Source organism: Gopherus evgoodei, chromosome 3 (assembly GCF_007399415.2).
Source record: "Gopherus evgoodei ecotype Sinaloan lineage chromosome 3, rGopEvg1_v1.p, whole genome shotgun sequence".
In the NCBI taxonomy this organism is placed as follows: Eukaryota; Metazoa; Chordata; order Testudines; family Testudinidae; genus Gopherus; species Gopherus evgoodei.
In genome coordinates, this window is record NC_044324.1 from 219,568,833 (window position 1) to 219,591,223 (window position 22,391).

At 38.1% G+C, this 22,391-nt stretch overlaps 1 protein-coding gene across 2 annotated transcripts in view; it reads right to left on the reverse strand.

Annotated features, from left to right (window-relative positions):
- The window catches only part of RALGAPA2 (Ral GTPase activating protein catalytic alpha subunit 2), a 317,151-nt gene that overhangs the window by 228,664 nt on the left and 66,096 nt on the right, over positions 1-22,391 (reverse strand). For both annotated transcript variants that reach the window (XM_030558122.1, XM_030558121.1), the window contains exons 7-13: positions 21,823-21,938; positions 17,654-17,792; positions 15,438-15,637; positions 14,052-14,276; positions 5,067-5,234; positions 3,933-4,070; positions 373-521 (exon numbers count right to left, since the gene is read on the reverse strand). In XM_030558122.1, the coding sequence (XP_030413982.1) occupies positions 373-521; positions 3,933-4,070; positions 5,067-5,234; positions 14,052-14,276; positions 15,438-15,637; positions 17,654-17,792; positions 21,823-21,938 (1,135 nt within the window). The remainder of the gene's footprint in view (positions 1-372; positions 522-3,932; positions 4,071-5,066; positions 5,235-14,051; positions 14,277-15,437; positions 15,638-17,653; positions 17,793-21,822; positions 21,939-22,391) is intronic.

The window sequence follows — 22,391 nt, forward strand, 5'->3', positions numbered from 1 at the left end:
TATAATAAGCATTTCAAGATTTGAATAAACTGTATTATTAAAAAAGTTGAAAATTTAGTTTGAACAAGAATCAAGTTTGAGCTAAGAACAGTAAAATGGAAGGTTACATAAGCAAAAAAACTTTAAACAAAAATCTCTTACATTCAGAATTTTAGGAATTTCTCCCCGCAGTGGAATCATGAACCATCTTACAAAATAAGTATAATCTTATACCTTTTAGAAAGGTACACAAAGAAACATTAAAAAACTAAAATGTTATGGAAATTCCCTCATCTTTTTTCAATTATTCTGTCTTAAAATTCTAGCAGGGGTTATACTCTTAATTAATTAATTTATTCAACCTGAATTCTCTAAGATACATTTAAAACTTACCATGTCTTTTTATTCATTGAAAGTTCCATTATCATGTGCCTAAAAATACTCAGAACTGCTTTGCAAGCATCAACTTGTTCCTTCAGGAGAACAGGGACTTCAGCACATGGTTCCAATAAAAAAACATTTGCAGAGTTCGTCAAAAAAACCTTGAAAACAAAACATTTTAATTAGGAAAAAAAAAGTTTACACAGTAGCAAACAAGACCAACGGTTAACTTTGAAAACAAACACGTTGTCCTCTTCTAACCAAACCCTTATCTTTCCTTAAAAAAGGATATGTTATATTACAGTGGTTCTCAAACTAGGGCCACCACGCGTTCAAGGAAAGCCACTAGCGGGCCGGGTGAGTTTGTTTACCTGTCGCGTCTGCAGGATTGGCCGATCGCGGCTCCCACTGGCCACGGTTCGCTGCTCTAGACCAATGGGGGCTGCAGGAAGCGGCACGGGGCGAGGGACATGCTGGCCGCCCTTCCTGCAGCCCCCATTGGCTTGGAGCAGCGAACTGCGGCCAGTGGGAGCCACAATCAGCCGAACCTGCAGACGCAGTAGGTAAACAAACCAGCTCGCCCGCCAGGGGCTTTCTCTGAACAAGCGGCAGCCCTAGTTTGAGAACCACTGATCTAACACACTATTTTCTTTAAGTTCTCCCACACCATTAAGAAGAAGAGAGTCATGTTATATTCACTATTATAATAAAAATATAACATATTCTTGATCTTTTAGATGTTTGTCTTTTCCATTCTACCACATGGGAGTATTCTTCCCCTCCCAACCCATTTTCTAGCTGTAAATGGCCTCTGATATTTTTGATCATTTACATTCAAGCACCAGCAAATGTACAGAATTCTGCGTAATTCTCAACTCCACAAGTATAGAAACTTGTTAACTGCCTAGTGTTCTAATGTCTCTAGAACTGGTGTCTGGTTCTGCAAGACAGGAACACACAGTTAATATGAATTAAAAAAAAAAAAAAAAAAAAAAAGAGAGAAGTCCAATTATTCACAAGGTAATCCATGAAAATGCTCAACTCCTCTAACAATTGCTTTCTGACATCTGAGAACACAAACAAAAGGAGCTTTATCCAAGCTCTCCTTAAAAAAAAAAAGTGGAATTATTGTTTACATTAAACAGAACTCCATTTTTGCATAGCAAGAGAAGGTACACAGTGGTTTCTGGCATGTAAATGCATTCTGACCACTTTAATTGAGTGTTCTCTTTTAGGGTCCAATCCAACATCTGTAAGGTTAATGAAAGGACTCCCACTGACTTTAATTTAAGTTGGAGGGCATTAACTAGGATCATTTTCTCAAAACACAGCCATCAAAGACAGAATTTTGAAACTGGACTGACAGCATATTAGCAGAAAAGGTCTGTGATCACAGACTACTTAAGCAGGTCATTTATTGCTAGGTACACAGAATGGGACCCCAGAAACTCCCAAAGGCTAACCCAGAGCAATTAGAGTTACTGTACAATTAGCCATTTTTTTAATGGAGTTCAAGAGAAAGGAGGTGAAAGAGAAACTGCATAAACCAAATTATGTTTTCAATTGAAAAACAAAATATAGCTCCACGGGCTACAAATCTTTAGTTTGGATTAAAAGCTGGGGTAAACTGCATTACTCCTACATGACACAGTCTCTTTTGTGTCCCTTACATTTTGCAACACCTAAGAACAAACTCTGTTGAGCTGCTTTACTACTGGAGTGAATTTTACCTGCTTAGTTAGTTTGCTGTCATGCTCAGAATGTCACCTCCTGATTGTTGAAATTGCAAGTAGATTTGTCTTTAAATTCTAGATAGCTAGCTCTTTGACCTTCCTCTGACATATTTGTTTCTTGGCTGATCATCTTGACTCATATATACTAGTAATATTAATCTGCCTGACTGAACTTATTCTTTCCCTATCAAGTATTTCTGCAAAGAGATAAGAAAAAAAGTTCATATTTTGACCAATAGTTACTTCCTTTCTATGGGTATTACAAGGTTCCCAGTTCATAGCTACTACTTCTGCTGATCCTCCCTGTATGATCCCTAAGATGTACAAGTGACTGAACACTACAACCTAATAAAAGCTGTGTCACTTCAGTTATCTGGTCAGATATGCAAACCAAAAAGGGAGAGACTCAGATCAGCTGAAGTGGGCACAGTGCAGTTGCATGCCCCCAAACAATTCAGGCTGTAGAGAGAAAACAATAAAACTCTCTCTCAACTATTTGGGCTACATGAAAGTTATGTCCTATGCGGCTTATCATGCTAAAAACTAGATAATATCCTTAAAATCACCAGGAATTCTACTGTTCATGTCCTCTGAATAATCTGTAATGATATATGTTTCCTATTTGCTGGGGTGGAGAGTCCAGCTGTTTGGAATATAGTGGGAGACGAATATAAAAACAACACTTTCTGACGAGTGGGATTTTTGGGGGAGGCAAACTTACACACACCACATTTCAATTTCTTAATATTAATAGTATGACTAATTTTTACTTGTGCGCATGGTTCAGAACTATAAAGCGACTCTGTATAATCTCTGGTTTAATTATTGAACAACATTTAAGGAAACATCAAAAACTGAAAAAGTCAACTTGACAAAAAAAGAAACTAGGCTTCTTTCATACTTACTGCAGCAATAATAAACATGAAGCTACACAAAAGCATATTTTGTCACTTTTCAGTATAAATTCATGTTTTTTGTTTATTTTATCACCAGAACCCTCTAAAATAATCTCTCAGCTCTGAATTCCAACATCGTAGGCAGGTCTGAGAGCACCACCTACTATTAAGATTTCCTGGCACTTCTCATTATAAGTCTTGTTTTCAATTATTAATGACTTTGTAATAAAATTAACAAACAAACAAACTAACCCAACCTCTAACCATCTGGGCTGAAATTTGTCAGGTCAGGTGTCTTTGCCAGGCTGAATAGTTTTGGAAATTTTCAGCCAAAATGATTCAGCTAGTTTGAGAACGAGGTTAGTAAAACTTATATTATTTTGCCCACATTAAAAGATTTGGCAACGTTTCATTTGAAATACTCTAACATCCCTATGCTTTGGACCAGGGACTTGAAATTTGGTAGGGAGGAGCCACTGTGTCAGGGATCAGTCTTTTGCCATGTTTGTGAAAGTTTGTTCAAATTTGGCCAAGTTATAGGCCTTTGAAAAATTGCAGTTTGCACATGCTCAGTACAGACTTGCTAGAGTTTAGCAGCTGACTCGTTCTCATTATTACCAGTGCTGAGAAGACTGAACGTGCAAATGAGTAAGCTTTTTTTTAACCTTATAAATGCCCAAATGACTTCATGAATATTACTGAAACTTACCCCAGAAACATGCATCTTTCAGCAAAGAGTAGGTGAATATTTCAGAAACTTCTAAGCATGTGAAAATTGGCTTAGAATGGAAACTGCTTTGCAGTTTTAGTATAGCAACTGGAAACCTTACATTAATTTATCTTTGTAAAAATGTCCTTTCTGCTGACTTCACAAACAATTTAATGGAATCATTACAAATTCATTTTTAAATTGATAACTTAATGTTTTCTCTATATACCATACCTGTAATGCAGCCTGAGCACCAGCCTTAACATTCTTGTCTTCATCTTCTAGTATACATCCTCTGCTAACAGCATTAGAGAAGGAGTAAGTTCTTCCCCAACTGGAAGATCTTTTATGTCCAGAATGACCAGAAGTAAGCTTTCAAAAACACAAGTATATTAGTAATACAGGGATTATAAAAGATGGATTCCTATATTGATCATATAAAAGCTAAAAAATAATATTTTTTAAACAGTCATAGGTTCTGTGCTCATTTGCATAACTATTAATAGTTATTCTTATTCAGAGATCTAATTTGTATAGGGTATAAGGGCAGTCCACATTACCTTAAACATATTTAATAATGCTTTTCATAACCCATTCATAGCTGTAAAATTTCCCTTTCAATTTTTTTTTATAAATTAAAAAAAATATTAGTTGAATTTTAAGCTTTCTGTAAAACAGCCTAAGCAAAGACTGGTACTGTACGAATTTTTATATTCTAACTCTTGTTCCCCAATGTGCAGAAATACCCTTTTAAATAACTTCACACCTCAGAATAGGGCATACACATCTGGTTCAATATATTAAGATACGAGCATCCAAGCTACAAAGTTCAAATCTGAGTCTGAACTTCCCAAAGTTCAGGGTGTCTGGATCCAGGGTTTTAGTCCAGATCATAAAACTGATGGAATATCTGCAAATATAGCTGGGCCCTTATCAAGATTTTATAATGGATTTAGATAATCAAATATTTGTAATTTTAATTGTGTTAATGTATACTCATGCTAAAACATTTCTGTCAAAAGGAACACACATTCATGCCAACAAGGAATACTAAACCAGTAGACTGAACAATTCAACATTGCAGAATGTAACACTATTTGTTCCACTAAGTCTATCCAAAATGGTATTTACACAGAGAGTTAAAAGAAAGATTTAAGATCAGAATTTCAAAACAGCTCAGCACCCAGAATCACCCATGGTTGAGAGCAGCTGGGTGCTCAGCACATTACAAAATCTGGACCTAAAGAAATAAAAAGGTACATAAGCAAATATGTATCATTAAAAGAAATTATGAAAAAGGACTGAAGACAAATAAGAATAATATCCATCATTCAGCTTGTACACAGTAAGTAATGATTGGTACCATACATGTTTGCAATCTGTCTCTGTATGTTCCAAGTTGGACGCATTATCTTGAATATTTTCTTGTTTATCTGGTTCTTCCATGAACACAGGCTTGTCTTGCAATATCCACTTTCTATACACCTTAACCACTTTCCGTGTTGCAGATATATCAGAGGAAGGCAACAAAAAAGCCTAAAATGCAAATTTAACTCAATTTACCTATACACAGAATATTACAAATTACACAGACCAAAAGAAAACAGTTAAAATCTACTTTTAAATCACTACGATCAAGAGCTATGATTATCACCAAGCTATATAAAAATCAACCTAAAAATACATCTCACAAATAATTGATTAGTCAGGCTAATTACTGAGCTTAGCTGACTTCCATATTGCATGTGCTCAGACTGCAAGTCAAAGGATATTTTTCTTCACTGTCTCTCTGCAAACTCAACTTGGGTTCTTTTCCCATCCTGCTCATCGTTATCAGTGATAGAAGTTCTGTAAACGAAATTATGCCCTTAGATACACAACCTGTGCAACCCCACTGATTTCAGATTATGTTATGTTATCAGGGTCACATGTAAAATCCCAGTTAAGGCAAATGCTGTTAAAGTGGTGCCACTAAGGGCATAACCTGGAGGATGTGAAGAACAGGTGGCATTCTGTCACTTCCTGTTAAACTTTCTGAGGTCACAGATGAACATATTTTTGCGTACTTTCTATGGTCTGCATAGAAGCCTCTCTGTAAGGTCCACCATTCAAGAACCTTGGGAGGTGAAGCTGGCAGCATCCCAAATTTGTGAGACTCATCAGCTCCTAACAGCTCTAAATAGGTCTGTCAGCCTCTCACAACATTTCTAGGTAGGGTCATGGGACCTGACAATCCTACTAAGACTTGAGAGGGTGAAATCTCCCAAATACTGTAAGGCTCAAACGGGACCAGAGGACCATCAAAACATGTTATATATAGGGCAGTCGATTAATCGCAGTTAACTCACGTGATTAACTCAAAAAAATGAATCGCGATTAGCTACAGTTTTAATTGCACTGTTAAATAACAGAATACCAATTGAAATGTATTAAATATTTTGGATGCTTTTCTACATTTTCATATATGTTGTATTCTATGTTGTAATTGAAATCAAGGTGTATATTATTTTTGCTTACAAATATTTGAACTGTAAAAATGATAAATAGTATTTTTCAGTTCACCTCATACAAGTACTGTAGTGCACTCTGTCATAAAAGTGCAACTTAAAAACAAAAAAATCTACATTTGTAAATGACTTCACTTAAAAACAAAACAATGTAAAACTGCAGAGCCTACAAGTTCACTCAGTCTTACTTCTTGTTCAGCCAATTGCTAAGACAAACAAGTTTGTTTACATTTAAAGGGAGATAATGCTGCCCTTCAGGTGACACTGTAAACAAAAAGCAGCCAGCATTATCTCCTGCAAATATAAACAAACTTGTTTGTCTGAGCTATTGGCTGAACAAGAAGTAAGACTGAGTGGACTTCCAAGCTCTACAATTTACATTGTTTTATTTTTGAATGCAAGTTTTTTTGTACATAATCTACATTTGTAAGTCCAACTTTCATGATAAAGAGATTGCACTACAGTACTCATATTAGATGAATTGAAAAATACAATTTCTTTCATTGTTTTACAATGCAAATACTTGTAATGAAAAATAAATAAGTGAGCACTGTACACTTTGTATTGTGTTGTAATTTAAATCAGTATATTTGAAAATGTAGAAAACATCCAAAAATATTTAAATAAATGATATTGTTTAACATTAAAAAATTAATTGCAATTAATCTCAATCACGTGATTATTTGCAATTAATTTTTTTAATTGCTTGAAAGCCCTAGTTATATACTTTCAGCCTAAACTCTACCATAACATTTACTAAGGAAATGTCCCTTGTTTGGGAAAAAGACACTGGATAACAGGAGATCTTCAGGAACCTCATAAATGTCACTGTAGGCTGTTACGCCAATATCAAATTCCTACTTCAACATGTAGTAGTCTTTAAAATTACAATTTAACCAAGTAAAAATTTGATTCTCTGCATTTGATAGTGGTTAAAACTTCAGATTACTGAATTTATCTTTCACTTTGTGTCCATGCTATGTAATAACAAAGTTAGAAGAGTTTTTGGACTCTGATGAACATTTATTTTGTAGTGTTTTATAACACTGCATACCTTGTGTGATTAACTCAAACAGGGTAGAAACATTTTATCTTGGCAACAGATGTGCCATTCCCTCTCCTACGCGCCCCGCCAAATATTATGATGCAGATCAAAGTCTGTTTTATAAGAGGCTTACTTCTAACTATGGAATAATTACCTACATTTCATAAATATAGTCTGAAGTGGCATCTTGCTTGGAACCTGGATATCTGTCAATACTATTCCCTCTGACCAACATGTGGTACTGCATTAAGAAACTAGAACTGGCATGGGCAACTGCATCCAAGACACCAGACCATTTATTTGGCCCACCCATCGGCGGGGTCGCAGCCCCAGAAAAAGAATTCTTTTTTAAAGATTGAGCCAGGTTGTTTAGGGGCACAGTCTTTTAGTAAAAATTACTGCCTACTCATGTAGGAGGTGGACTCTGCCCCATGTCACCCAGGTTTGATTACCTCCATATCATTGGCTCCCATAACTAGTTTGTTTGTGACAAATGTTTGGGTTTGTGTGTGTGTTTGGGGGTTACGTGCTGTGTGCTGAGCTTGTGTTTGTCAGTCTGTTTGGTTTGTTTGTTTGAAGGACCGTGTGCTGTAGCTGGCAGTTGGAGGTGGAGCTACTAGGAAGGTTTGAAAGCTAGAAGCCTCTGGTAATTGGCTGAACCTTAACCAGTGGGCGGGGCATTCACTCAGGCCAGGGCTTTATAAAGCTGCGCACAAGCGACCAGGGAGCTTAGTGAACAGGAGCTGCTAACAGGGAGTTTTGCAAGGGAGTTTGGAAGGGGAGTAGGAAGGGGGGTGTCCCTTGTCGGTCTCATCTGTGACCCATTGGTCCCCTGAACCCATAACCTGAGCCACATCAAAAACCTTTCTGTTTACAGCAGAGAGGAGCGGATAGGGAGCTGTAGACAGGAATTTGAGAGTGTTTGACAGAGGGAGGCTTACAATGGTGAGAAGGACCCGCAACACCTGTGCCAGCACTGCTTCTGTCTCCTCCACCTGCGCCTGTAGCCAGACAGATCACCAAAGCATGGATGCTTTTACCCAGATTCTGGTGTGGGCTTGCAAAGACTGTAATTTGCAATTTCCACTTACTGATATCCAGGCTGGGGGTGGCATCCAATGTGAAAGGTGCCTACTGGTGGAATCTCTCAGGCAGCAGGTGGGAGAGCTACAGGAGGAGGTGGCCAGGCTGAGGAACATCTATGTCCATGAGCAATTCCTGGACAGTATCCATGTGGAGACAGCTGATGATGCTGTCCCAGTTGACAGGACTACTGACACTCCAGTGGATGAGGAGATGCCTTAGGGTGTATCTGACACACCAGTGGAGGAGGAGGCTCAGGGTGGACACAGCCAGCTGGTTACTTCTAGCAGCAGGCAGTGCTCCACTGCTGCTGCGAACCCTCCTGTTGTGGTAAAAGATAACCATTATGCTCTTCTTGATACAGGAGAGAAGAAATCACCCCCAACAGTTAAGGGGGTGAAGCCTCGTACCCCTAAGGCTGGGAGGTCTGCTGCCACCACTGATAAGAAACGTAGGGTAGTGGTGGTTGGAGACACTCTGCTGAGGGGGACGGAGACACCCATCTGTCGCCCTGACCGTTCATCCCGGGAGGTATGCTGCCTGCCAGGGGCCCGTATCCGAGATGTTACAGAGGCTTTGTCGAGGATTATCCGGCCTTCTGACTACTATCCCATGCTACTCATCCATGTGGGCACAAATGATACTGCGAGGTGTGATGCTGAGCAGATCAAGAGTGACTACAGGGCTCTGGGAGTACGGGTTAAGGAGTTTGGAGCGCAGGTGGTATTCTCTTCGATTCTTCCTGTTGAAGGTAGGGGTCCGGGCAGAAACAGATGCATCGTGGAGGTGAATGCCTGGCTGCGAAGATGGTGTCGCCAGGAGGGCTTTGGCTTCCTCGACCACGGGATGCTATTTGAGGAAGGACTGCTAGGAACAGATGGCATTCACCTTTCGAAGCGGGGAAAGGCCTTATTTGCGCACAGACTGGCTAACCTAGTAAGGAGGGCTTTAAACTAGGTTCGACGGGGACAGGTGAGCAAAGCCCACAGGTAAGTGGGGAACAAGACCTGGGAGATGGGTTGGAAACAGGAGGGAGCACGGGCTATAATAGCAGAGAGGAAGGAGGGTCAGGGCAAAGCTGGGAGGCGAGATCAAACCAGTATCTTAGATGCCTTTATACAAATGCAAGAAGTATGGGTAATAAGCAGGAAGAACTGGAAGTGCTAATAAATAAATACAACTATGACATTATTGGCATTACTGAAACTTGGTGGGATAATACACACGACTGGAATGTTGGTGTGGATGGGTATAGTTTGCTCAGGAAGGATAGACAGGGGAAAAAGGGAGGAGGTGTTGCCTTATATATTAAAAATGTACACACTTGGACTGAGGTGGAGATGGACATAGGAGACGGAAGGGTGGAGAGTCTCTGGGTTAGGCTAAAAGGGGTAAAAAACACAGGTGATGTCGTGCTGGGAGTCTACTACAGGCCACCTAATCAGGCGGAAGAGGTGGATGAGGCTTTTTTCAAACAACTAACAAAATCATCCAAAGCCCAAGATTTGGTGGTGATGGGGGACTTTAACTATTCAGATATATGTTGGGAAAATAACACCGCGGGGCACAGACTATCCAATAAGTTCCTGGACTGCATTGCAGACAACTTTTTATTTCAAAAGTTGAAAAAGCTACTAGGGGGGAAGCTGTTCTAGACTTGATTTTAACCAATAGGGAGGAACTTGTTGAGAATTTAAAAGTAGAAGGAAGCTTGGGTGAAAGTGATCATGAAATCATAGAATTTGCAATTCTAAGGAAGGGTAGAAAGGAGTACAGCAGAATAGAGACAATCGATTTCAGGAAGGCGGATTTTGGTAAGCTCAGAGAGCTGATAGGCAAGGTCCCATGGGAATTAAGACTGAGGGGAAAAACAACTGAGGAAAGTTGGCAGTTTTTCAAAGGGACGCTATTAAGGGCCCAAAAGCAAGTTATTCCAATGGTTAGGAAAGATAGAAAATGTGGCAAAAGACCACCTTGGCTTACCCTTGAGATCTTGCGTGACCTACAAAATAAAAAGGAGTCATATAAAAAATGGAAACTAGGTCAGATCACGAAGGATGAATATAGGCAAATAACACAGGAATGCAGAGGCAAGATTAGAAAAGCAAAGGCACAAAATGAACTCAAACTAGCTATGGGAATAAAGGGAAACAAGAAGACTTTTTATCAATACATTAGAAGCAAGAGGAAGACTAAGGACAGGGTAGGCCCACTGCTCAATGAGGAGGGGGTAACAGTAACGGGAGACTTGGAAATGGCAGAGATGCTTAATGACTTCTTTGTTTCGGTCTTCACTGAGAAGTCTGAAGGAATGTCTAGTATAGTGAATGCTTACGGGAAGAGGGTAGGTATAGAAGAGAAAATAAGGAAAGAGCAAGTAAAAAATCACTTAGAAAAGTTAGATGCCTGCAAGTCACCAGGGCCTGATGAAATGCATCCTAGAATACTCAAGGAGTTAATAGAGGAGGTATCTGAGCCTCTAGCTATTATCTTTGGGAAATCATGGGAGACGGGGGAGATTCCAGAAGACTGGAAGGGGGCAAATATAGTGCCCATCTATAAAAAGGGAAATAAAAACAACCCAGGAAACTACAGACCAGTTAGTTTAACTTCTGTGCCAGGGAAGATAATGGAGCAGGTAATCAAAGAAATCATCTGCAAACACTTGGAAGGTGGTAAGGTGATAGGGAATAGCCAGCATGGATTTGTAAAGAACAAATCGTGTCAAACTAATCTGATAGCGTTCTTTGATAGGATAACGAGCCTTGTGGATAAGGGAGAAGCGGTGGATGTGATATACCTAGACTTTAGTAAGGCACTTGATACAGTTTCGCATGATATTCTTATAGATAAGCTAGGAAAGTACAATTTAGATGGGGCTACTATAAGGTGGGTGCATAACTGGCTGGATAACCGTACTCAGAGAGTAGTTGTTAATGGCTCCCAATCCTGCTGGAAAGGTATAACAAGTGGGGTTCCACAGGGGTCTGTTTTGGGACCGGTTCTGTTCAATATCTTCATCAACGATTTAGATGTTGGCATAGAAAGTACGCTTATTAAGTTTGCGGACGATACCAAACTGGGAGGGATTGCAACTGCTCTGGAGGACAGGGTCAAAATTCAAAATGATCTGGACAAATTGGAGAAATGGTCTGAGGTAAACAGGATGAAGTTCAATAAAGATAAATGCAAAGTGCTCCACTTAGGAAGGAACAATCAGTTTCACACATACAGAATGGGAAGAGACTGTCTAGGAAGGAGTATGGCAGAAAGAGATCTAGGGGTCATAGTGGACCACAAGCTTAATATGAGTGAACAGTGTGATACTGTTGCAAAAAAAAGCAAACATGATTCTGGGATGCATTAACAGGTGTGTTGTAAACAAGACACGAGAAGTCATTCTTCCGCTTTACTCTGCGCTGGTTAGGCCTCAACTGGAGTATTGTGTCCAGTTCTGGGCACCGCATTTCAAGAAAGATGTGGAGAAATTGGAGAGGGTCCAGAGAAGAGCAACAAGAATGATTAAAGGTCTTGAGAACATGACCTATGAAAGAAGGCTGAAGGAATAGGGTTTGTTTAGTTTGGAAAAAAGAGAAGACTGAGAGGGGACCTGATAGCAGTTTTCAGGTATCTAAAAGGGTGTCATCAGGAGGAGGGAGAAAACTTGTTCACCTTGGCCTCCAATGGTAGAACAAGAAGCAATGGACTTAAACTGCAGCAAGGGAGATTTAGGTTGGACATTAGGAAAAAGTTCCTAACTGTCAGGGTAGTTAAACACTGGAATAGATTGCCTAGGGAAGTTGTGGAATCTCCATCGCTGGAGATATTTAAGAGTAGGTTAGATAAATGTCTATCAGGGATGGTCTAGACAGTATTTGGTCCTGCCACGAGGGCAGGGGACTGGACTCGATGACCTCTCGAGGTCCCTTCCAGTCCTAGAGTCTATGAGTCTATATGGTGAAGCCTGTGCCCCTGGAGAGGCAGAAACTGGGAGATGTAGAGAAAAAAAATTAAGACAGATTTGTTTCGTTATTTTCATTTCTTAATCCTCTGCTCTTTACAGATTTAATTTGTATTTAATTTATTTATTTAGAGGCTGGGCTATAAAGGATTTTTATATTTAAGAATACTTCAGTTTTACACTGTTAATACATGGTTAATTGTATGTTAACATGGTCTACAGTAGGAAATATTTTTGAGTTATGCAATATGTATCCTGAAAAGAAAGAAAGAAAGAAAGAAAAAGAAAATAAATGCATGGCCCACCAAAAGGTTTTAGTGGATTCTGAGCCCTTCTGCTACTTCAAAATTAACCATTCCTGGGGTAAAAAACAGTAGGACAGTATTAAGAATTCCTCAGCCCTAATCAGCTGGAGCGAAGGCTGCTTCAATATACATCCTTAAAGGGAGGGTTCAAGAGAAGCATGAGAATTAATTTACACAGTGACCAGAAGAGATTCTCACGTCCCCTTCTTTAAAAGAAAAAGGCAGACCAAAAATCTATTTTCTGTTTCAAGTATATAATCCATACGTATATTAAATAAAAGGCAAAGCAAATTTCTGTTATGGAAATAAAGAACATCACAACATACAGTGACGTTTTAAGTACTTTGAAGCAATGCTGAACTAATTTATCATCAAGCCACAAGAGGGCAGCATAACACAGTAGTCCATAAAGGATACCAAACTATTCTTTAGTGTCAAATCACCTCCATCTCTTTTTCAATATAAAAAACATTTGTACTGCATACAGATATTTTCCTCTGAAATCCTTTTTTTTTTCTTTTTTAAAGATGGCAAATTAATATCATGGGCTAAGAGAAAACATCCAATGACGACACTTACTGTTCTCTACATAGAAATTATGTATTTACTTTGATGATAGCTGCAGAAACTCAGCTTTGCACACACTTATGCAGTAGCAGACACTACATGCTTTTTAATTATGCACCAGAGTACGAAACATCAAAATTCATATGCAAGGTTGCATTAAATGATCTAGGGAAGTGTGACAGAATTGCTATTTTGGTCTGAGCAACACATTTGTACTCCTATTTGACTTTCTTATCTTTACTTATCAAATTACTAATTTATCCTGATAAAGAAAAAATTTGAGATTTTCAATGCTGGCAAATGTCAAAACTTCTTTTAATCATGCTAACACAGCATCCTGTTATACTACAGAAATAATACAGTTTTCCTGACCTACATCTCTTGCAAGTTATCTTATTTCAGAATCCTCTTCTAAATTTGTCACGTAGATATACAAAATCTTAAAAACTTACTTTAAGTTTTCAATAGTAGCTACTAGTCAGTTTATAATCAGAAAATGGAAAACAGACTCAAGGTGATAAGCATGAGGGACAGAGGGAAGGGAAGAACACAATATCACATTTCATGGTTTCTAACTGCATACGTCCCAGCTTAAAAGCTACATCTTCAGATGAATTAATATATTTAAAATATTGCACATAATATATATGAAAACTTCTTTAACAAATAATACTTTCCTCTATTTGGAAAATTATAAATAATCATCATCTAAGGACTGAACCTAGAAAGGACTCGCAGATGGGACCATGGTGAAGTTTAGTCAATCTTTTGGTTCAGCAGCATTTACAGTTTTCTTTCACATAACACTTAGCCACATAGTGCACTTATATACGTATAACTTAAACTACAGAAGAACAATAATATGTATAATCTCCTACTACTTACCTGGCGAAATACTTCATTAACAAAATTGACATAACCTCGAGTGGACAACAGAATTCTCTGTACCATCTCATACACTGTCCGATGTTGTTCTTCGATGCTGCAAAGGCTAGAGTTACTGAGTCTCCTATCAGACAAAGTGCTGCTATTGGAATGATTTTTCTCTTGCTCTGACAGCACACTAGTTTCCAACTCGGGGTTTTTATCTTGAGTTGCACCACCAACCGTCTGGACAGGAGAAAATACAAGCCTAATAAAATACTTGTAAAATATTGCATATAAACATACCAAAAACCTGGGTTATTTATTCTAAACTCCAGTTACCAGCAACTTTCACAAACCCATTGAATCCCTGGAGTAACTGAATACAACTTTCAGGAAACTTGAGCTAAGCAAAAAATTAGTCTTATAATATTTAAATGCTTAATGTGCATCCTAGTCCCCTATCTCAGATCTGTTGACTGTGAGACAGGAAACCACAAGACAGGGTGAGCTGGACCATGGAGATTTAAAGGCGTTTACCGATTGGGTACACCAGCAACCTTGATTTTCCAACATGAGAGCTACCTTCAAAGATTCTTGCTTTTTAGTCTTTAGAAAATAGATGGCACATTAGGGTACAGTGCTAGGTGCTGATCCTTAGGTCACTTTGCTCCATTGCAAAGAAGAGAGAAATTGGGGAAGAAAAGATGCAGGAGGAGGAAGAGAATAGCAGAGGAGTTCCAAGTCACTTTTTTCGTTTGGAAAAAATTGTCATCCTAGTCATAGTCATGAAGCATCTTTAGAGAATCTGCAGCCAAAGCCAACTGCTTCCTATGAAACTCTTGGGTGCGTGAAGCTACCAATCCTGGCCAGATTAGAACCAGTAACTTGTAAATTAAATGTGTCCTCTGGAGATTGCAGGTGGATCATATAGGTACTGTTTTTCCTCATTTCCAGATGCTAAATTGTATTAAAAGAAGCTGAAAATATATTAAATATTTTACTAGTATTTCACTGTAAACAACTGCTAAAGTTGTTGTAAAGATGTTGTGTGATTATTAAAGATGGCTGTCAAGATACTCTCTATTGAGAAATGGTCTGCAATATAAAAAAAGTTCAAGAATGTCTGGTTTAGAACAAGAATGTCTAATGATTACATTGTATTCAGAAGGTTGCTTTTCCTCTTTAAATAAGGCAAAGGGCAAACAGCTACAGAAATATTTTCCGGTACATTGCTAAAGGTGTTCCTCCAAAGACTCACTCCTCCATCAGAGGAAAGCTAATTTAAACTCCATCATTCACCCACCTAAGCAGAGCATTTCCTTTTTGTTTCAGTTGTCAATATATTTTGATCCTCTGCAGCTTCTCTAGCATATATATAAGGAAAAAAGTAAGTTTATGACATACCTGAATGATTTTAGGCAGCATTTCTCCTCCATTTTTAGTATTCTGCACTGAAGTTAAGAACTTCTTTTCGAGAAAGAAGGTTACAAGCCATTTAATAAAAACAACACGAGCAGCCATGAATGGGATTTTCGTGCTATAGATGTTTTCATTATTCCGAGTTGCAGTAATGTATGCTGGTTTTGGCCTCAAGTCAGGAATATCTGGTGAGATTAAACAGATAATATAAATACATCTTTTAAAAAAAAAAACTGCTTGGTGAAATGAATTGAACATTAGACCTATAGCATTTTTTCTCCATGTGAAATAACAATGTGATGTGCCAGCTGCTTATACCTAATATTATCCTTAGTAATATACGTTTACATACTGCCATCACTTTGATTGGTGCTGGAGAGAAACAAGACAAAAAAAGGACAGCTCCTGCCCTGAAGAACTTAATCCATACCAGATAAATAGCAGACAAAGCAAGCAGAAAAAAAAAGGGACAGGGAAGGGAGGTACAAGAGTTTAAAGTAAGAATATGAGTCACAGTAGAATGTAAAATTAGCTTATAAATTCTGATAATTTTTATTGAGAAAAAGGTAAAAGAGGGATGGAGTAAATAAATCAGGAGCAATCGCATAATGCAAAGCCAAGTGGAAGGAGTGAGGCTTGAGGAAGAAAAAAGGATGTGCTAAGGCATACTAGAAAGGGGAGATCAACTCAGGTGCAGGGAGCAGTGTGAGAAAAGCACAGCAGAAGTGGAGAAAAGGCAAAGGGCTCAAGGTGTGAAGAACGACTAGAGCACAGGAGAGGAACTATATAGATGAGAGGTAAAACATAGGCGGGACAGAGTTGTGCAGAGGCTTAAAAGTGGCCATGAGTACTTTGAATGTTGTGAAGAAAGAGTGAAGGGGTTCTAGGGGTGAACAACATGGTTGAAGTGGCAGTGAAGTAAGATTGTACTAGCTGCTAAATGCTGGACAGACTGAAGAGGAAAAGGTTCACAGTCAGGGAGGATGTTGAGGAGAGGTATTAATACTGGTCAAGTATTAGTGGCTTTGGTTCCATTCAAACACCAGCACTTGAGTTCCAATGTACCACAATTGGTGTATTAGGAACAGCTCAAAAATAAAAGGATTTCAACATTTCCAGAGAGATGGAAGCCTTTAAATCAAACAACTGGATTTTTTGACTGGTTCTGCAATTCTAACCCCTGCTCACAGCACGTCTGTACTCACATCTACACCTCAGCCTCCACAGGCCGTGCTACAGTGTGTCTACACTCTGAGCTGGGGGTCCGATTCCCAGCTTGAGGATACATCCTTGTGCTAGTTCTCATTGAGCTAGTGCACTAAATTTAGTGTGTAGTCACAGAGCTGTCAGCAAATGGGACAGGTTAGCCACCTCAGCATTTGCCTATCATCTTTCACGGTCATGCACTCACGGCAGCTAGTTTGTCCTGACACCCAGGCTACATTCTGTTTTTAGCACACTAGCTCAATGAGAGCGAGCACAGGTATGTCTCTCAAGCTGGGAATCACTCCCCAGCTCAAAGAATAGACATACCCTTAAGAAGCCATTCTCGATCTCCCCTGCCCTTCAAAGATGAAGACGACAAAATAAACATGATATTATTTGTATCAAAATCTTTTGGGCACCTTAACAATTATTTCAACAACTACCCTGTATCATGTATTTTACTATCTTTATGCATGTTCTTTGTTAACCTAAAACAACATGAAGGCTATGGAAGTTTTGGGTGTTCAAGGAATGCAGGATTGGCCCCAGCCCACATGTTGAGAATGGAGTTAAAAAAAACGGAAAACAAAAAGAACTTCTTGTGTTCAGGCCACTCCTCCCAGGGGGCATGAGGGATTGAACCAATCAGAAGTATTATAACCCGTTTTTCCTTAAAGCAACAGTTCAATAACCCACGGAACTAATATCTGTGATTGCATGTGAAAGATTACGGTGCTTTAAATGAATGGCACCTAATAATCTGATAAAAATGCAAAATAAATACAATTATGTTAACCGTCCGTTTCACCCATATGTTAATATCAAAAGGGGACTTTAAAACAGACTGGAGAAAATATTTTTTTCTTATAAGCCATTAAAAATAACACAAGTGTCACGCATATATTCAGCAGATACAGTTGTAAATGATCACAAAGAAACTACAGAAAGTAACCACCAAATATTTTTGTTACTTAAAAGTAAAACTCACTACTTACCAAGCACAGGTTTGTAGAGGTTGGTTAGTTTTGTAAAAGATGGAAACAAGTGAGGAAGATAATACTTTCTAAACAAGGCGAAGAGAAACTTAAAACCAGTGTCTTGGTTCTCCTTATTCTTCCACTCTAAGCTTGCAGCCTTTGCCACGGAGTTAAAAAAAATGTTTCAAGTTAATACACATTCTATTAAAAATTTCTCCATGTTGATGATAAATGCTGCTTTACTGAATGTGGAAGATGGAAAACAACACTTCAATAATAGATTTGAAATATTAGTATTCTATTTCCAAAGTGCTACAGAGTACAATAAGAGCATAAGAAAAAAAATTATGCATGCCAGGTCATTTAAAAAGCAAGCACAAAGGAAGCTCATTAAAAGCTGACACACTTATACTGTTATAATCCAATCACTCACATAAATGTCATAAATTAATGTCATTGTATTTTGTTAAAATATTTTACTAAGATTAAACAAAGCTTCTTACCTCTAAGTAGTGTTCTATGAAGCTACTAGTCTCTCTAGGGTATATTTTTCTCTCATAATCAGCATAACCAACTCCTGTCATTAATGGAGTTGCATATGCACATAGAAGATACCCTTAGGAAGCCTCAATCTTGATCCATACATATTTGCCACTGGCATTGGGAGTCGACTGCAAAACCTGATTTATTTTTTTTTAGTGCTTCAGTATGTCAGTCCTGGTGAGCGTCAGGTGTTGTGAGCACACATTATGTGAGCTTCCACATACCGTTCTGACCAGTTCTGATCTGCAGTATCTTGGTACAGGCATTGCTAAATTGTGCTAAAGACTCTGGTGATTTTTTCACTGAAATATAGGCATGTTAAAAATAGTAAGCATGTTCCAATCACAAAACCCTACATGTGTTAGCTTCCTCTAACTATTTGTGCCATGGATGCAAAGAAGAATGGTGAAGATAGACATCCCTGCAATAAGGGAAAGACAGACTTCTACTTGCTCAATCTTGTTTGTGGATTTTGATCTCTCATATCAACTTCACACCATGTAAATACCCAAACCAGTTTAATTTATTTACCATTCTTTTGAGGTACATTCTTTCAACTTGACTCAATACCTGCCCTCCTTTTTTTAAAAGCAGCTTCAAGAGCAAATAAAATTCTCAGTAACTGAAAATTTTCTATTTTCAAATTCCCACAAAAGTCCACCTGATCTCTGTACACCACACTAGGAAATATCAATTCTAGTCAACTTCATATTTTCACATCTAAAATTAAGAAGCGATACTAGTTCTTCCTTTACTTTCCATCATTGATTTGTCTGCTTCAGCCATAGTCCTATTACATTTTCCCACTTTCATCAATAATGAACCTACATCCCAATTAAATGTTTTTAAAACTTCCAAAATCACCAAAGATCCTGTAACTTGCACGGCTCCATTCTGTAAATACTTACACATGTAAGCTTTGGGAGTGAACGTATTGTCTGAAGTTTTTCTTTTACTGTCTACTGTCTGAAGTAAATTGTTGCTCCTACTTTATTGTTTTAGGTTGGTAGAGTCAATTTTAATGTATTAATGCCACAGTGTAGTTACAGTAAATCGAATTATTGTCAGAGTACTCAGGGATTTTGTATGTGTTCTTTTCATAATGTCAAATCTAAATAAATAAAATAAAATGAACCTACTTGTGAGTAGCATCCCTAAACATAATGTCTACTATATTCATGTTTGCAAAATTACTGTTTGCTCTGATGCTGCAAATATTGCACAAGAACATAAATTCATGACTGCCTTTAAAATTTACTGTCCAGTGATTGCTTTCTTTGGCCATCTCAAGTCACTTGACATAGTTAGCTGAATTTCCACTAAATATTTCTTGATTGCTTCCACTTTACTCTGTTTTTCTTAGTTTCAAAAACAAAATTCAGCTTAAAAATGTCTATTTCTGCCAAAACTTTATTTCTATTTTGCATCTTTAATCAGGGGTATCAGTTAACTTTTCTCTATTCTCAGTTTACATGCTATAAACTAACTGGGCCATTCTTTTGGTTCCAATTACACAATGTACTTAAGCTAATTAATGTACACTGCATCAGCTCTTTCTCCAAAAAAATCAAAAACCAAAAAACTAACAACAAAATTGTGGTCTGAATTCAAAGACATAAAAATTTGTTTCCCACAAAGAAGACTCTTCAAAATACACGCAGCCTTTAGTCCAGTTAAACATCAGGGAGTTTGTCTACTGCTTTCTTCCCTAAAGCATGGCCTTTACCTAAGTGTCAGCTTTGCACACTCATTCCGTACTCTGAATGAGTGCTTTTCATCTCATCCATCACCATCATTAAAAAAGGTTTGTACAGGGTCCTCAGCTGCACAAGTGCAACACCATTTTCCGCAAGTGTAACTGATCAGAATTTAATGCACATTTCTGTTGATGAACCAAGATGGAACAGAATCTGCAGTGCACACAGTCCTAAGGTATTTTGGCTTTGCAGGGCCAACAGCGCTAAAAAAACCCTGTGAACATATTTTTGCACCATAGTATGTTGGATGTTTATACATATAAAGAGAACAGTTCTGTTGACTAGGAAGGGTATCGTTTTTACATAGTCACTTTGTACAGTAAAACTGCACTTTAAGCAAGATGACACAAACACTTAAAACCCATTTACCATTTTGCTCACATAACCTTCCTAAAACGCATCTCCTGTAATAAAATATCAATTTTCCACCTTTCAGTTTTTCCATTACCTTAGTTCTTTTCATGGGAAATATCAGAGTTATTGAACACCTAAAACAGCGAGCTGGGACCATGCAGCAGAGGGAGGAAGAGTATAGTGAGAAGACTAGTGATTCTGGACTGCTTTGTCCCATGAAGAACAACCTAGCTCCCATCTTCACAGCAAACCCTACCCCCCTTTGTCACAACAACTCAATGACATCATATGCTCCTAGGAAAACATCTATCTGAGATGACTAATTAAAAGGTAGAGGGTCCATTTATATGTAAAATAGATTCCAGATTAAACAAAGTCCATTTTTAAAAAAATGTTCAAAGTCACCGTCAACATCAGTACCAAATCCTGCTGTAGCAACTATCTAGCTGAAGAAAACAAACCAGTCACAGCCATGGGTGCTACTAAATCAACAGCCAATGAACTTTCTAAGCTTTGCTGAAATCCTGGGTTATATCTATACTGCATCTTGGAGCAAGCCTCCCAGCACAGGTCCACAGACGTGTGCCAGTAAGCCTTGCACTAGCACGTTAAAAATAGATGTGTAGACGATGTTTTAATGTTGTGGCTCAGGCTGGAGCTCAGGCTCTGAAGTCCTCCCAGGCTTCAGAGCCCAGGCCACAATGTCTACACAGCTATTTTCAGCATGCTAGCAAGAGTAAGCGGACCCAGGCTGAGAGACTCACTCCCAGATGCAGTGTACACATATCCTTAGAGACTAGCGGTAAAATAGGAGACAAATATGGAATGAAGTTCTGTGGAAAACATGAATTCAGAGGTGTGGCTTACCATAATGCATTTCATAACTACTTGGCTTTATCTTGATTTAACAGGATGACCTTCCTCAAAGGTTACATGAAGAGTAAATTACTTGTTAGAATTCTTCAGAATTCTGTAACGTAACCAGCAACAGGGATTTGAAGAGTTATGACTGAATCGTTTGACTGAAATGGGTCGACCACCTCTTATACTAGCAATACAGATGGCTGAGAGAGGGATTATTCTATTAACAGCTTTTGAGATACGTGCAAAGTGCACCTATTGTATGAAAAGTCAGAATTAATTAAGCTTTGAAATCAGTTTCCTGATGTCAGATGCTGGAGCATAGTGACTAGGGTTTTGTGTGAAACTGTTTACCTTGTGAGAAACCTTCTTTATGGATATAAACTAAAGCTTTTTTTTTTTTAATAAACAAAAACAAAACACAACCCGCCCCCCCCATGATATAACATCATCCCTTACTTGTTTTACTTATTGAGATAGAAATAACCAATTTCAATACAAAAGCCACAACAAAATATTTGACTTCCTTTCTTCTATAAAAAAAAGCAACTCTCTGGATGACAATAACCACCATCTGAAAAATATTGTACAAGTAGAAACAACAAAAACAAACTTCCACCACAGGTATGTTCCCTCACATATTAAAGAGTTTACAAAAAATTCTTTTCGCACCTGGATTACCATATACTTTAACAATATCTGAAGAAAATAGCAGGTTTGGTCCTCAGCAACCTTTTCACCAGAGACAGCTGGCAGAAGTGGGGTTATTTCTTCAGGATAAATCTTTGCTAAAATACAGAGAAAGATTTATTTAAAAATATTAAAATTTTAAAATAGTGGTATAAATAAATTTAATTTGTGATGTAGTCATGTTTTATAAAATATTATAGTATAAATACAGATACTGACTGCATAAAGCCACGTACCATTAGTGAGCTGGATTGTTTTCATATCTACCCACACCCCAAAATATATAGCTAGAAACAGCATCAGCCCCCTAACCACTGAAATCTAACACACACATTTTTCCAGTATGAGACCAGTTTATTGAGAGAGGAATTTCTAACCTTCACAGTAGTGACAATCCTGCAAATAATGAACTGAGTGATGTCTGAGTTTGCAGATAGCCTGAAATAGTAGCTCTGACAGATGTGAACTGCCCAATTCATTTTAATACCTTGTTAACTATGAAAATTAAAGATGATAATCTGTGGCACACTAAAAACGTGAGAACAGCATAA